Source organism: Cinclus cinclus, chromosome 1, assembly GCF_963662255.1.
Source record: "Cinclus cinclus chromosome 1, bCinCin1.1, whole genome shotgun sequence".
In the NCBI taxonomy this organism is placed as follows: domain Eukaryota; kingdom Metazoa; phylum Chordata; class Aves; order Passeriformes; family Cinclidae; genus Cinclus; species Cinclus cinclus.
In genome coordinates, this window is record NC_085046.1 from 78,509,178 (window position 1) to 78,523,126 (window position 13,949).

General features: G+C 44.8%; 1 protein-coding gene across 1 annotated transcript in view; it reads left to right on the top strand.

Moving 5' to 3' along the window:
- Positions 1 to 4,307: 4,307 nt before the first annotated feature.
- The window catches only part of ANKH (ANKH inorganic pyrophosphate transport regulator), a 97,825-nt gene continuing 88,183 nt past the window's right edge, over positions 4,308 to 13,949 (top strand). The window contains exon 1 of the mRNA XM_062499649.1: positions 4,308 to 4,403. Within this exon, the coding sequence (XP_062355633.1) occupies positions 4,308 to 4,403 (96 nt within the window). The remainder of the gene's footprint in view (positions 4,404 to 13,949) is intronic.

Sequence of the window (13,949 nt, forward strand, 5' to 3'; positions counted from 1 at the left end):
GGCAGCTGCTGCTGGGGGAGAAACAGCTCAAGACAGAAGCAGAATATGAATGTGGAGATGTCCTTCCACTTTATCTGATAACAGATAGGAAGAGACAGTCATTATTTGCTCTCTCCAAGCCCAAGGCCATTCAGAGACCACAGTCACTGGCAATTCTTGAGGCTGGGAAATCCAGCTCATTTGTCCTCTTATGGGATGGCTGGCTGACAAATTTTGTTATCTGCTTGTTTTGAGTTTCTTATATGAGTGATTTTAAATCACCAGATCATAAAAAAAAAAAAATCCTATGTAGAAGAAAATGTTTGAAAGAGACCCAGTAGCTCCAAAAAGCAGGGGTAACAGCTAAACAGCCAACTAGAGATGGAAAGGCCAAGAACAGTGATTTAAAAAAACAAACCTAAGACCTGTAGCCTCAGCAAGGAAAAAGGAGGCACCGTTCTGAAGCAAGGCAATACCACAGAAGGGTCCTTTAAGTGTAATGCGTCCTTCATCATGTATTTGTGTTAAGAGGCCCCTTTTAAGCTCAGGACAGGACTGGGACGCTAACAGGTTAAAGCTCAAGTGCTGATCTACCTGTTGGATTCCTGACTGTGTGAGTAAAAGTAATGTGCAGTGTCCTGATTCAGTCTGCTACTGGGGACACCTTCAGACTTTGCCCCTGTTGCTTAAGCAGCAATTACAAACACATTTCATTACCAGGCACAAGGGAGTTTTGTGATACTTTTAATCATTTATGCACTGCAACACATTGCAGCACAGTACTCTATTCATATGGACTTCTCCAGTGAGATGGCTCCACTTGAGATACAACCAGACCAGATGATTTTTCTATAAAAAACAGTGAGATTATGGCTAATTACTTCCTGCTGTCCTCTCTGTCTTTTTTATTCCATTAAACAAACAGACAGTGTTTGGTATATGAGTAAGAAATGTAGTGTAACAGAAAATATGTTAGAAAGGAAATGATTACTAATCACTGCTTTTTGCCCAATACAGCAAAAATGACCTATTTCCTCAGCTCGTCAGCTGAGCAAACTACTGATTTCAAGATGTGAGAAACCATCCTTGCTCTTTGGTTGCAAACATAATTTTGTTTCTGCAATGAATCAAAGGAGCAAATATGACCTGGGCTGAAAGAGAAGCACACAAAAACTACAGTCAGCTCAGAAAAAGAAGACATGTATGGAAAGCAGAGAGAGAACCCGAAAACATTGTCTAAGGGTTTATTAAGTAGGTTTAATGATTTTAAAATATAGAACTCAAGAAAGCATCAGGTTTGCACTTGCCCAGGACATTCCAGTACATGTGAGGAGGTAAAACGTAAAACTACTCTTAAAATAAAACAGTACTGCTTTGAGCAGCAGGAAGATAAAAAGTTAACCACAGCCCTCAAGTGACCTATCAGATGTAAATTAATTAAAGATGTAAGGGGCAGAATTCATTATCTGGTGGAATGAAAGAGTATCAACTACCTTATCAACACATAAAAAACCCTCAAATGGATACACTTCTCCTATACTACATTAAACTACTTGGGTTTCTCAGTATTTCCAGGACTGAACACCACTTTGGGACAAATAATCACTATGTATTTTTTATAGTTTGCACTGTGAGACATAGTGTCCAAGTGTTTTGATTCAAGAAGCTTTAATTTTGGGGTGGCTTGTTTATGCCAGGAATTAGAGGAGGTAGTTGTCAAACATCAGCTCAACTGGAATTTTCTCATGGCAAGTTAAAATCATATATTTAAAAGTGGCTTTGGGGATTCCCTTTTACTTTTCTCTGACTCAAAAACAGCACTAAAGGTTTCTTTCCCTTAAATAAAGAATCCCTCTAAACTGAAACAAAAGAGGAACGCTTTGCAAAGAAAGCATTTTAAAATATGGAATTTTAAAAAAAATACTCTTCTATAATTACATTTTCAAGTTGTTCTTAGACCCATGGCAGGGAGGAATGATCTCAATGCCAATAAAATCTAGTTCTGACAGGAAGAAATTAGTTACTGGAAATACAGTTGTCTAAAACCATACATATTCTCAGGAAGAAAGAATGTAATATTGAATTAATGCCTCAATATATATCCAGCCTCGAGTTCAAAAGGCACAAGGCTTGCTTCAAAGAAAAGGACCTGCAACTTACACCTAAGTGTACACAAAGGCATTAAATTGGCAGGGAATTCAGCTCAGTGCAAGCAAACAAATAAGGCATCTGGCATAAGGCCCCTGCATGCCTATGACTTTCTGCTTCAAGTCCAGCTTTAGTCAAGCTGGCTGGAGATTGAATGTTCCCTCTCGCTGGACTTGGTTTGAAGATGTCCGATGGATGAACCACTGGTCCATCTGGAGATGATTAGCTCTCCCTTAGGATGACGAAGATTTGGTGCTGTTAATCCAAAGACACTCTTAGGCAACCACAAACAACTTCTGCTTCCCTCTTCTCAGTTAATGGTCTTCCCCTGTTTTTCTCTGCTTCACTCCAGGACATCATGCTTGTGGCATTTTAAGTGATCTACGGGATGAAGGCAGGTTTGCTCTCACGTAAGCATTTGAGTTTGCTCATCTGTGCTCACAACGATGGCTGCTCCAGCTCAAGGGTAGCTAGCTGAGACAAACTCCAGCTGTAGGAGGAAAAATCTTCCAGCAAAACTTGGGCTGACTTTGTCAAAATACCTCAGAAGTCAGGGGCTCCTTCGCTCCAGCCCCACCCCACAGCTTGTCATCTGCTTACCAGGGCTTTTCAGAGCTCCCCCCACCGACTCTCCAAATATGTGGAATGGTGCTTGATCACAGGAATATGTAATTCTGTTGTCTTTGGGAGAGGAAGGCTTTGCAGCACTCCTCTGCTCCTCTGAGGATCACAGGTATCTAACTGCTCTCAGGGTTCCCACCTTCCCAAAATATTTGCCAACTCTCCTTGAAGGGGGCCAGGTGAAGGTAACACCATAAACCTAAAATACCCCAGCAAGACTCAATTACAATGAAACCCTGAAACCATCCTGCAATTTGAAAACGCTGAGAAACTTCTGCAAATTGTTCAGACGGTGGGTGCCTTCTCGTCTTTCTCCCACCCTTAGCCTGGCAAACCTCGTGGCTTGTCACGGCCCCGGCTCAGAAGGCAGCCAAGTGCCCCAGCCAGCCAGGGCCCTCCTGCAAGCTCCCTTGGGCCACAAGCACCTTCCCTTCCCCAGAGCTCAAGCAGAGATCTTGAAAGATGGTGCTACACTGCCAAACGTTCAAAATTCATTCATTTCAGGTTTTTGACCAGAAGAGCTGTGGGTCAGACACCCCGACTGACGCTTCGTTCAGGACCCCCACCTTTCCTGCAGCTGCACGAGTGCCGCTGCCCGAGGCCCGAAGCCCACGGCCAGGGAGCGCCTTCCCCCGTCCCCGGCTGCACGGGGAGATCGGCGGGCGAGCCCACGGGGGAAGCCCAGGTCGCCCGCCGGGACCCGGCGGGGTGCAGGGGTGCGGGCAGGTGCCGAGCCCGGCCCCGCGGGCGGGGGGCGCAGCGCGGCCCCTCGGTCGTCGGGAGGAGCCGCTCGGTGCCGCTCTTTCCTCCCCGGCCGCCGCCGCCCGTCTGCGAGCGTGTGTCAAACCCACGTGCTCCGCCAGCCCGGAGCGGAGCCCCACGGCCGGGTCCCGCCGCTGGTCCCGCATCGCCCCGCATCGCTCCGCACAGGCACCTCCGCCGGCGGCCGCCACGCACCGCGGCCTGCGCCGTCCCCCCCGGCGGCGGCAGGGAGGAGAAGGAGGAGGAGGAGAAGGAGGAGGGCGGTGTTTTCCTGCGCGGCGCCGCCGCGGCCGTCGCCCCGCCGCCGGCGAGCGTCAGGCGGGGGGGGGGGCCTGGCCCGGCCCTTCCCCTGGCCCCCGCACCCCGAGGATGGCAGCGCTGCCCGCACGAGTGGCTGGCGGCGGTGTCCCTCCTCTTTCTTTTTCCGGCAGCGGCGGCGGCGGCGGCAGCGGCGGCGGATCATTGTTGTGTGGGAGGAGGGCGGCGGGGATGGACTTGATCTCTCGGGTCTCCTGCTAAGGCGGCAGCACAGCGCGCCCCGCCGCCCAGCCAGCGCCGCGCCGGGCAGGGAGGGACCGGCCCGGCACCCCGCCCGCTCCCCGGCTCTTTATTTTTAGGGGGCTCTGCTGCTCCTCTCCCTCTCCCTTATCTCCCCCCCACCCCCTCCCCGCCCGCACACACGCACAGGGACACGCACGCACCCTCCTCCGGTGCCCTTTCATCCTTCCCCCCCGCCGTCCTCCCGCGCCGTCTCCTGCCTCGGCAGATGCGCCGCGGGTCACCGCGCAGCTGGGACTATGGTGAAATTTCCAGCGCTCACTAACTACTGGCCCCTGATCCGGTTCCTGGTCCCTCTCGGCATCACCAACATCGCCATCGACTTCGGGGAGCAGGTAAGGCAGCGCCTCTCCGGGGAGCGACCCTGTCCCTCCCGCCCGCCCTCCGGCAGCGCCGGGCTGGCGCGGTCGGCGCCTCCGCCAGCAAGGGAAGGGACGGAGAACCGAGCCGAGCCGAACCGAGCCGTGCCCCGCCGTCCTGCCCCGGCTCGTCGCGCCGGGCGGGGACTGCGGCCCCTGCACCGGTGGGGGCAGCGAGCGATCTGTCCCGGGCTGCGCCGCACCCCCAGGAGATGCCCGGGGAAGGACGGCGGGGTCTGAGTTGTTTTTGGGAATTTTTCTCCCTCGCATTTCAGGATTATATAATCTGAAATTACATAATGCTTTGTCCGGGGGCTGGCAGTGGTTTGTCCCCGCGCTGACACGGCCGCTCAGGTGCAGCAGCCCCTAGCCTAGTGCAGTGCGGCTCGGCGGCGGCTGGAGCGGGGCGCGGGCCGGGCTACCCGGCTGCTGCCGCCCGCTGCCCAAGGGAGCCGCGGCCCCTCCGCGCCCCGGCGCTGCCGCTGTCGCAGCGGTTCGGCCCCCGCCGGGCATCGCGGGAGGAGCGCGGCATCCCGCGGGGACGGGGAGACTTCCCGGCGGGGCTCCGGGCAGGCGAACCTCCGGCTGCGCCCCTTCCCCCGCTGATGTTCTGTGCGCCTCAGCACTGCTGCGGTTCTGCAGCGGTGTTGGTGACCTAAGGCTGTCCCTTGGCATGGGCACCGAGCAGATAGCCCGGTGCATCCGAACCCGCCGTCAGCCCATCTCCCTGACATACAGCCATCAAGGTTCTATCTCCCAATCCTCGCTTGCTACGTTTGCACCGAGAACATGTTCAGTGCTTGACGTGCCCCCTCCTCTGCCCTAGCTAGAGCTCGTTCGCCAATGCACTGGGGCGTGGGGAATCTCTGCTCTCACGTTTCGGTATTTATGACAATCCATGTCCCGTCTTTTGTTAGGCTGTGCTACACAGGACCTGTTCATTACATTTTTAGTAGGATGGTACACACTGCTACTTACTCGCAAGTGTTAAGCTGGGCAGCCACATTAGGTATTGCACCCCAAATAGCTTTATCCTTGTCCTAAGTCACTAAGTTTGGCTAAGAAGAATAGACATTTGCTCCTATGCTTCTTGAGCAAAGATACCAGAAAATTAGTGGGTATTTTCAAGCATTTGTAAAGAAGAAAGTGAAAGGAAAAATACGACAGTGGGAAAAAATAGCTAACGTTAACAATATGTTTGTCATGGCTGTGTCAATCGCATTTTGATTCCTAGTCCTTTGAATAAACCTGATACTTAAAAATACAATTCCATCTTTGACTAACAACTGTGTGCTTTCCTACTAAGTCAGTCTTCTTTAAAACATACTGGGGGCAGGGGGGGAGAGGGAAGGGAAATCTAAATATAGAAATGACAAAGGAAAAGGAGATTTAAATGCTAATAACTATGCCATGTTAATTACATACAGTAGAAGTTAAATTGAAAGCAGTGCACTCAACAAACTGCATATGACAGGTGCATTCATACAGTTTGCTTCGTACAAGGTCAGCTCAATTCAAGGTAAATGTCAGCCTATAAAAAAAACATTCCCATGACTTCAGTGTGCTCTTAACCAGGATTTCAAAAATTTGCAAGTAATTTTATAAGTGGGGGTCCTTCTGTCTGTCTGAGTACCAGTGACAAAGGAGGGATGTTAATCTGTGAATGATACATGTAAACACTTAAACAGCTTTGACAGTGTTAGGGACAAAAATAACTTAGAAAATGTGTTTTGTTTGATAGCCAAGTCATAGGATTGGCCTTTCAGGAGACTTGGGTCTCAGATGGCTGCCTGGGGAGATATTTAATTGAAAAGGGAGAAATCCAGCCTGCTAGAACTCTAGCTTCTTTTAGGAGCAGAAACTGGAAAGATAGTTTTTCTACCAGCCTTACCTTCATGGAAATCAGGAAACTGAAGCAGGGACAAAGCTACTCCAGGTCTGAAGGGTTCCTCTTATAGACAAAAGGACATTGATTTTATTTGCCTCTATGTAATATATAAAGTTTCTTTTTGCACTTGTACGACATTACTGTTGGACTTGGGAGGCTGAAACTACATTGACTGGCTGAGCCAGTCACCTTTCTGCTGTATATTTTCAAAAAATGTAATAATTTTAATGTAAGGGATGAATGGAAGCAACATAGAAGAATAGGTGTGCCAATAGATAACTCTGCAAAGGCTGCAGTACCCCCTCCTGTGAATGCATCCTGCAGATAATGCAGATTTCTAAGAATTATAAGGGAAGTAGCATTTACATAGAGGAATATTACTTGCTCTGGACAATCCTGTAAAAGAGACAGGTGAACTGCAGGTCAGAAGTAAGAGATTACTATAAAAAATTATAGACAGAATGGACCTCGCCTGACCAGGGAAGAAGAGATGTGTAAGAAATGCTGTAAGTCATAAACTCTTTTGATGTATGGTATTCATACATTGCTCCCTCAAATGGGGAGAGTATTTGGAATTAGAGTGTTCAAAGCATAGCCTTCTTAGCAAAACCAGATACTGTTAGATACCTCCGACTGAAAAGTGAGAAACAGAATCACGTATTTTTTTCTATTACCTTGAGAGGCTTTTCTGTGTGTTGAGTTGTTGTAGTCAATAGCAAACATCACTAGAAAATTACCAGATCCTTGGTAGGCAGCTGCCTCTAGGTTTCTTGCTAGGTTAAGGGAAATTTACAGTAAGGCTGAAGATTGTTTGTAGAACATAGGTTAAGGCTGTCACCATTGCCCCATATAAGACGCTTGGTATGGCAAGTCTGTTTAGTTTACAGGAAGTAAAAAATGCTGGCACAGTGCTTAAGAACTAATGAGCTCAGCTCCTGAAGTCAATTCCAGAACCGCTGCAGCCAGTGAAGAGCCTCCTGTTGATCCTGGACTCTAATCCAACAATGCTTTAGGACAAGGCTTAGATTACCGAGTTACTTGAATCTAGTGAGCTGACCTCATTTCTTCACCTCATAAAGTCTCCCAAACAAATACCTGATTCTTCTTCCTCTACTAAAAAAGGTAGTCCTGATGCATGACCAGGTAAATGACCAGAATATTAGCAGGATAAACCATTTCTAAGTTACATTCTGGATTTCCTTCTGCAACCCATTTCCAGTTTATTTACAGTGATACATAGCTTTTATGAAATGAAATACTACATACCTTTCTTCCTAAGAGTATGGCCTTCAGGAAAATAGTCCCAAATATTTTGGCTAAATGTTCCTTCTCCACTCAAATCTGTGTCTCCATGTGACCGTAATGTGTGTATTCATGTGCACGCATCTATGTGTATTTTTTTCTCCAAGTCTATGTATGCATACACAAATACATATAACAGAACATTTTCACCCCAAGAGCTTAACACTACCAGAAGAGAGATGGTCCTTTTTATTCTGCCATTGAGTGGAGCTTTCAACTCTCAACATCTTACCCTGAGATTAACAATAATTACTGTTGTATGTAGAGCTCAGTCATTGGAGAGCAAAGTTTGCATTAAAAATTCTGGCTCCCTTGAAAAATGTTGGATGTACTTGCTTATAAATAAATAAATAAATAAATAAATAAATAAATGCCTCCCATGTGATGGAGAGCAGCACAACCTCAAACAACTCAACCAGCAAATAACAGCATTGCTACCCTGTGGGCTTAAAACTCCATCACCACCTGCACCAGTTATCTTTTTAACACAGTTCCAGAGTTGCTCTCCTATTCTGGTGGCCTGACTTGTAAGTGTGCACTTGCATCAGCATTTTTACAAAGGGGGAAAGCTGAGGTGTGCATAAATTCACTAACTTTGTCAGAAGAGCCAACTCAACCCTAGGTTGCGCTAAATAAATTTTGCAAGCGTGGCTGGTAACTCTCTCTGATGCTCATGGGGTGGCAAAGAGCAGGATTTGGATCTCAAGGCCTGTTTGCAGTGGTCCCTCAATTATCAATGGAAACACTAGGACCGGTTTTTTGTTTGGGGTTTTTTTTAACTCTGTAGCTATCATGTAGCAAGCCCCTGGATCATTAGATTCTGTCGGTAGCTGCTGGCCAGGCAGTTTGGTGTGCCAACATAACTGAAGTACACAGATGCAGTGTCCAGTGGCTTGTGGGCCCTTGGAAAGTAAAACCGAGCAAGCACAACCCTGCTGCCCCTTTCTCTGGTCCTTGCAGAGAACTTGCCATTCATTGCCCATGTTGAAGTGTTTAACATCCAACAGACTAGCCATAAAGGAAATGCTAAGTGTTTTGTATTCCAAATTATTTTGCAGTAATTGCTGTTTTTCTTCTTGTATTTGATTGGGGTTTTTTGGTCTGTTTTTTTTTTCTTTTTTTTTGGTTGTTTGTGTTTTGGTTTTTTTTTGTTTTTTTTTTTTTTACTTAAAAAAGGAAAGTTGCCAGAAGAGGAGAACAAGTCATGAATAATGTATCAAAAAGAATTAGTGAGCTTATTGTCTGCCCATGCCACTTGCAAACTTGGTAGGGGGTTAAACATTTTGATTAATGCCTTATGAAGCTTGGTTTTGGGGTAAGCATTATTGTCTGGACGTCCAAAACAAGTAATGGAAGAGTTCACATTCCCAACTGTTCACAAAGGATTTGTGCCAAATTGTGTAACCTTTCCATGGCACAGTTTCCCTGCCTTTGAAGTGTGCCTAGACACCTACCTGTATGTAGATGTAATGAAAATTCATGTGTCAGAAGCACTCTGAGATGGGAGGTGATGTGTGAGTGCAAAGTACTCCTGTTATTGATGTTGTAAGAGGTCAGGGACTCGTTTAAATTGTGTAGGACTTCAGTACCATATAAACAAGAAAGCTAACAACATCCTGTAATTGGTGTACAGCATGACTATGTTATTACCACAACTGCATTACTAATGATGGAAATGCCCTATTTATTTTAAATGAATGTGAACTACATAGCATTATAAATTAAATTTAGACTAAATCATGTTGAAGAAGAAAACATATACAGAGTATACTATAAACAGAATTTGTTGTTGTTGTTGTTATTTTCCATGGCATTATTTTGAAGTAGTTTCTCTTGCAGAATTCACCAGCCAAATAGCCAGGGAAATAGCTAGGAATGACCATTGAAATATATCTAACTTCCCTGTTTAGAGAGAGCAAATCCTAGTGAGATGCTCTATGAAGGATTAAACACCAAACCACACACACCTGAAGTAGTAGGTTTCAGGGATATATACCTCAGTGCTGTCTCCAGAGACTTTTTTGTAAGCAGTGCAGCTTTACTTCCCCATGCATGCCAGCCTGAGACCTCCAGCCCTGGCTCCTAAATGGTCATCTGCCAAGCACTGGGGGTTTTCACACCTGTGCTAGGTGGGCTCTAGAACACGTGGACAGCTCTTGAGACTGCCCAAGAGATTAATTAGGTTTATAAGTCTGTGTTACTGCAGTGGGTGTTACACACCAGGCATTGCATTCACCACTCACGCGGAGCATTTTTTGCTGGCATTTCACAGCAAGCAGTGCCTGCTGAGATCTGGGAAGAAGTCAAAGATCTCATAAAACATTTGCAGATAAAAGCCAAATCTCAACAAAGAGCTAATGTTCTTAATGGTGACAAAGACTTACTCCTGGCGGCTAAACCAATATCTATTTGCATTTTATAGCACGCGAGGTACAAAATAAACAGGCTAGGAAGAGCACTGGGGCTATCACCACTGGAGATTTCACATGGTACTAGAAATTATGAGAATGAATCTGCACTATTAATGAGGTGTCCATTCCCTGCAGTGTTCCACGTTGCCATAGTGTAAAATACATAATCTTGAGCTAGGACCTGTTTTGTGTCATTTGTCAGTACCTTCCCTTTTTTTATCCTGCTCTTTCCTTCCTTCACAAAACCATCCAGTTCCCTGCCTCCCACCTCCCATGGCTGTGTCAGCTCGGCTCTAAGGATTTCTCTGGATTTTCTTATGCTTCAAGTTTAAGAACGGGCAGGTTTTGTACTTGGTGATAACCATGAAGCATGTCTGAAGGAATTTGCTATCTATAGAGCTGTAGAGAGAGCTTATTTCCAGGACAGGTTGGAAGGGAGGGGTGGGGAAACAACTCCATGCAGCACCAACCAGCCCCTTTTTCATGATGTAATTTAATTAATCTCAAAACTGTAAGTTTGGATTGTATTTTCCCACCAGGTTGCTGGAAAATAAAACTTTGAGGTCAGTGGGGTGGAAATAATTCTCCCTACCAGGAGACTAACTCATGCAATGGGAGACAAGGAACATTTACAACTTTTCCAAGCAGTCCCAGTACCCAGTCTCAAGGCTGGAGAGCCCTCACTAGAGATACTCCAGTCATAATATCATTGGATATCCACTGAAAAAGGTGCATGGGGTAAACACATACTTCTCATACTTATTTCAGAGATAGGGTAATTGTCTTCTCCTCCCTATGCCAGTGAAAATCTAGAAGACTAAGACAGCATCAGGAATTGAAAGCAGGAGTTGAAAATACCCAAAGTCTAATTTTAAAACATGGGTTCAAAACTGGGATTTTGAAAGGGGTTTGAACCACTGTATTTTGCATCATGTTGAGAAATCTCTGCAGTAAAACTTTTGGTTGTGAGCTGACCATTTGCTTTGTTTTGGGACTTTACTCTTTTATTTCTTTTTGCTGCCTTTTTCCAAAACCAAGAAAGCTGATTTCTCTTCACATTTGCTTTGGTCTGAACTGATTTCTTTTTAATAATTGGTCATTTTGCTGCTGCCTGAAGACCTTGGTTGTGTACAAAGGCTTACACGACATGACCAATATTATGACTAAAGTGTCTTTTTATATTTAAGGAAGGCATACACTCAAGGCTCCAGCTCTGAAAGTGCAGATTCTATCTGTTCCTATCTTGATGCTAGACAAGACATTTCTCTTTGTGTGAGTTTCTTCAGTTCTAAAATAGTGATGTGCTTCACAAGGCAGTTACAAAGTATATTCCTTCATATTTGTAAAACATGGATGTAAGTTGCTGTATAAATAGAAAATTTAAATATATCTGCCAGCTCATGCAGAAAACTCCATGCAGAAAACTGAGCAATTCCAAACAGATTTTGCTTTGCAGCTACTTTGAGAAATCTGTGATGTTTTTAAATAACAAATATTACAGCTGAGCTCAATTCCAGTTTAAATGACATATCAGAACATGTCTCTCTTAAAAGAAATATGGGTAATTTGTAACTATCTTTTATTTTAACAAGCTAATTTAATCACCCGTTGCTACCTCATGTTCTTTGTGCTTGGAAATCTATGGATTTTGGGGTGAGGGAAACAGGAATGTTAATATGCAATTAGATCATCAGATTGCACTTCTTTCTGCTTGCTTGATTTTCTACTGACATGATATTGCTGTATCTATGGTTTTAGACACCACCACTGTGTTTTCAGATAACCATTAGATAGAAACATTTAAAAAGAACCACCATGAGAGATGCAAATGATCTGTGCACTTCAGTGTCTGTCTGAAACAGCAAAGCTCTGCAGTTTTCCCATGTCCTGTCTTCTTTATGGTATCACCTCTCTTTCAGATTTTCCACAGGATGTCACTACCTTGCTATAGAGTTTTTCTACATGTGTACTTTTTCTTGATGAGTTCCATTCCAATGTAATGCAGAATAAAAGAGCCTGCGTGAAACTTTAACTAAGAAAAATTCCAGGTGTAAATATGCATTTTGTTCCAAAGAGGGCTGAAGTAGAGCATTGTTACTTGCAACATCACAGTTGATTTCCACAGCCTTTCCAAGGGCATTCTAAAAAAGGACTAAGGAAAAATACTGGAGAGTGAGGAGAAGTTTGTTGAAAAAAATAAGTGCTACAAGGGCGTGAAATCTCAAGTGCCATTATAATTATTTTCCCAGATAAATTCACTGTTCCTGTTTTGACTGGAGTGTTACTGTTGGAGAAAGGGTGGACACTGTTGCCCGACATGTCCGGTTTGCTTTACTGAAGTAGTGGTTCAGCAAGAGTTTAGCTTTCAGTGTGGGAAGTGAATAAACTGCAAGACACTACTTATTTTCAAATGTTTTGCTTCACATAGTATTTCTGCATTGTTAAGGCAGTTTTTTTTTCAACCCTTTTCAATTTTTACAGTCCAGAAAATTTTCACTGGAGTGAAGAGAAAATTCACATGCATAGGAGCTGGAGAACATACATGGTTTTATATTTCTTCATTACCTGTTTCCAACACCTTGTAAACATTTGTGAAAGTACAGGGTTCTGTGGGGCTGAAAGCTCACTGAACCAATACATGTGCCAGTCTGTTTGTTACAAATAGATTTGAAAGGCTTTTGGCTAGGAGATGGTCTGTCTTCTGGCCTTCTTACTTGTGTTTTGCACGTAAATTAGCGAATGAAGTCAGATGCAGGCTGCACTTGAGCTTTAATGTGCTGGCATGATTCTCACCCATACTGGCTGAAGTGGTGCCTGTCAGCCAGGACTGATTTTTTTTTCCTTCATCAAGTTAGATGTGCAGCTTGTGTAGGTATAAGGGGTGCAACCACATCACCCAATGTCCCCTTGTTTGTTTTGGTTTTGTTTTTTTTTTTAATGTGGTGTTTGACATCTACTTTCCTGAAAATGTATAATTTATGTCTAGATTTAACTGGACTCTTTTTCCTGTTCACTCCCTACTCCCCTTCTTCCTTCTGCTGCATACCAATGACCAATATCTTATTTTTGTAACCTCTGTGTTAGTACACAGTAGCTGCTGTTCCTGTAGCTATGGGTTGTTAAGGTGAGGTAGCCTCTGATCTGCCCCTGGCATCTTCGCTCCTCAAGGCAAACACTTTCCTTGCTACAGCATACCAATGTGCTACTAGAATCTGGCAGCCTTTGATCTCAAATCTCTGTTGTCCTGCAGATGGAAGACAGATACTTGAAGAAGTCCATAATTGCCATTTCCTCTGTCAGCATCTTACCAATTAAAAAATCTTTAGGTCATTTGAAAAGAAAATGAATTGTTAGCAGCATCACAGGGGTGGGAAGACACTTCACATTTTTGGTTCTGTTGAGAGGGGAAAAAATGTCAGTTACGCAAGAGGAAAGATTATAGAAATGAAGCATTTATAGCTTGGATGGAAGAGGGAGTTTGATAACCATCTGCAGGTGTATGAACTATGGTGTGGTCATGAAGGAGAGGAAAGGGGAGACAAGGTTGGCTAGGTCACTGCTGTGGAGAAGAATGTAGACAGGAGCACTGAGAAAGAGTGGGGTGGTAAACACAGTTTAAAATGAAAAGGTTTCCAGATGATTTTCCAATTAAACAGCAGAAGTTTTTCCGTCTCACACTTTACCTCCTTCTAAAGTGTGGCACAAAGAGTGCTGACCTTTAGACATTATTAGGTGGTGGTGGTGGTGTTTTCCATAGGCTCAAATTCAGTGAGTTAACAAAAAAAAAGAGTGCTGAGGTCACTGTAAAGTGCTGTACATAATGGGTCAAACCTGAAGACCACATTTTCTGAGCTTGAGAACCACATTCTCCTCAAAGGCATCCAATACACTCTAGAAGGGCACTGTAGTTATGGCCTCTTA